Here is a 1,249-nt window from a genome sequence, read left to right as displayed (position 1 = left end):
TTTGAGCCGGAGGGGGAGTCTGTGGGCGCCGGGCTGAGCGCTGACCGTCGCCGCTCCCTGTGTGCCCGCGAGTTCCGCAAACTGGGCTTCTCTGTGAGTGACCCCTACCCAGCCCCCTGCCCCCTCCCTCCACCCAGGGCTGCTGCTACTGCTCCAGAGGGCTGGGACCTTCCTCAGCTTCCTCTCTCCTGCCCCCCAGAACAGCAACCCTGCCCAGGACTTGGAGCGCGTGCCCACTGGCCTGCTGGCCCTGGACAACATGCTCTACTTCTCCAGACAGGCACCCAGCGCCTACAGCCGGGTCAGTGGTAGGGCGGGGTGGGGTATGGATGAATGGGGTACAGGGCACCTAAGCGAGGCCCTCCCGGGGCTTAGTCATGACTCCCCAGCCCATCCTGTGCTCCCGCCTCCTCAGTTTGTGCTAGAGAACAGCAGCCGTGAGGACAAGCACGAGTGCCCTTTTGCGCGGAGCAGCATCCAGCTGACTGTGCTGCTGTGTGATCTGCTCCATGTTGGGGAGCCCTGTGAGTGGTGCTGGGCACAGCGTGTTCAGGAACAGGGGACGGAAGGGCAGAGAGGGCCAGGGGCAGCACACACTATCTCCCTGAGCCCCTCCTGCCCCCCCGCTCCAGGCTCCGAAACAGCCCAGGACTTTTCACCCATGTTCTTTGGCCAAGATCAGAGCTTCCATGAGCTCTTCTGTGTGAGCATCCAGCTGCTGAATAAGACCTGGAAGGAGATGCGGGCCACTCAGGAGGACTTTGACAAGGTGCGGAGGGCAGCAGTGGGGAGACCCAGGCCAGGGCAGAGGTTCTGGGGTTGGGGCACGGAACTCAGGCCCTGAGCTCAGCTTGGGATGGCCCCAGGTCATGCAAGTGGTGCGGGAGCAGCTGGCCCGCACGCTGGCCCTGAAGCCCAGCTCTCTGGAGCTCTTCCGAACGAAGGTGAACGCACTCACCTACGGGGAGGTGCTTCGGCTGCGGCAGACGGAGCGGCTGCACCAGGAAGGCACGCTGGCCCCTCCAATTCTGTGAGTCATGGGGGTAGATCCCAGGCCTAGTGCCCACCTGCCCTGCTGCCTTGCCCAGGCCCAGCTGTCCAGCTCAGTGAACCCCCTCCCCTGCACCCAGGGAGCTTCGGGAGAAACTGAAGCCGGAGCTCATGGGCCTGATCCGCCAGCAGCGTCTGCTCCCCCTCTGCGAGGGGACCCTCTTCCACAAGATCAGCAGCCGGCGGCGCCAGGGTCACT

General features: G+C 64.5%; 1 protein-coding gene across 1 annotated transcript in view; it reads left to right on the top strand.

Annotated features, from left to right (window-relative positions):
• ELMO3 (engulfment and cell motility 3) overlaps nucleotides 1-1,249 on the top strand; it is a 7,130-nt gene that overhangs the window by 2,313 nt on the left and 3,568 nt on the right. Inside the window, exons 11-16 of the mRNA XM_010851049.1 lie at nucleotides 1-93; nucleotides 200-301; nucleotides 416-524; nucleotides 633-769; nucleotides 867-1,030; nucleotides 1,131-1,243. The exon at nucleotides 1-93 is cut by the window's left edge and continues 1 nt beyond it. Of these exons, the coding sequence (XP_010849351.1) occupies nucleotides 1-93; nucleotides 200-301; nucleotides 416-524; nucleotides 633-769; nucleotides 867-1,030; nucleotides 1,131-1,243 (718 nt within the window). The remainder of the gene's footprint in view (nucleotides 94-199; nucleotides 302-415; nucleotides 525-632; nucleotides 770-866; nucleotides 1,031-1,130; nucleotides 1,244-1,249) is intronic.

Source organism: Bison bison, unplaced genomic scaffold (genome assembly GCF_000754665.1).
Source record: "Bison bison bison isolate TAMUID 2011002044 unplaced genomic scaffold, Bison_UMD1.0 scf7180017864297, whole genome shotgun sequence".
Lineage (NCBI taxonomy): Eukaryota > Metazoa > Chordata > Mammalia > Artiodactyla > Bovidae > Bison > Bison bison.
Note: the sequence above shows the minus strand (reverse complement) of the source record. Positions and strands in the feature narration are given on the sequence as shown.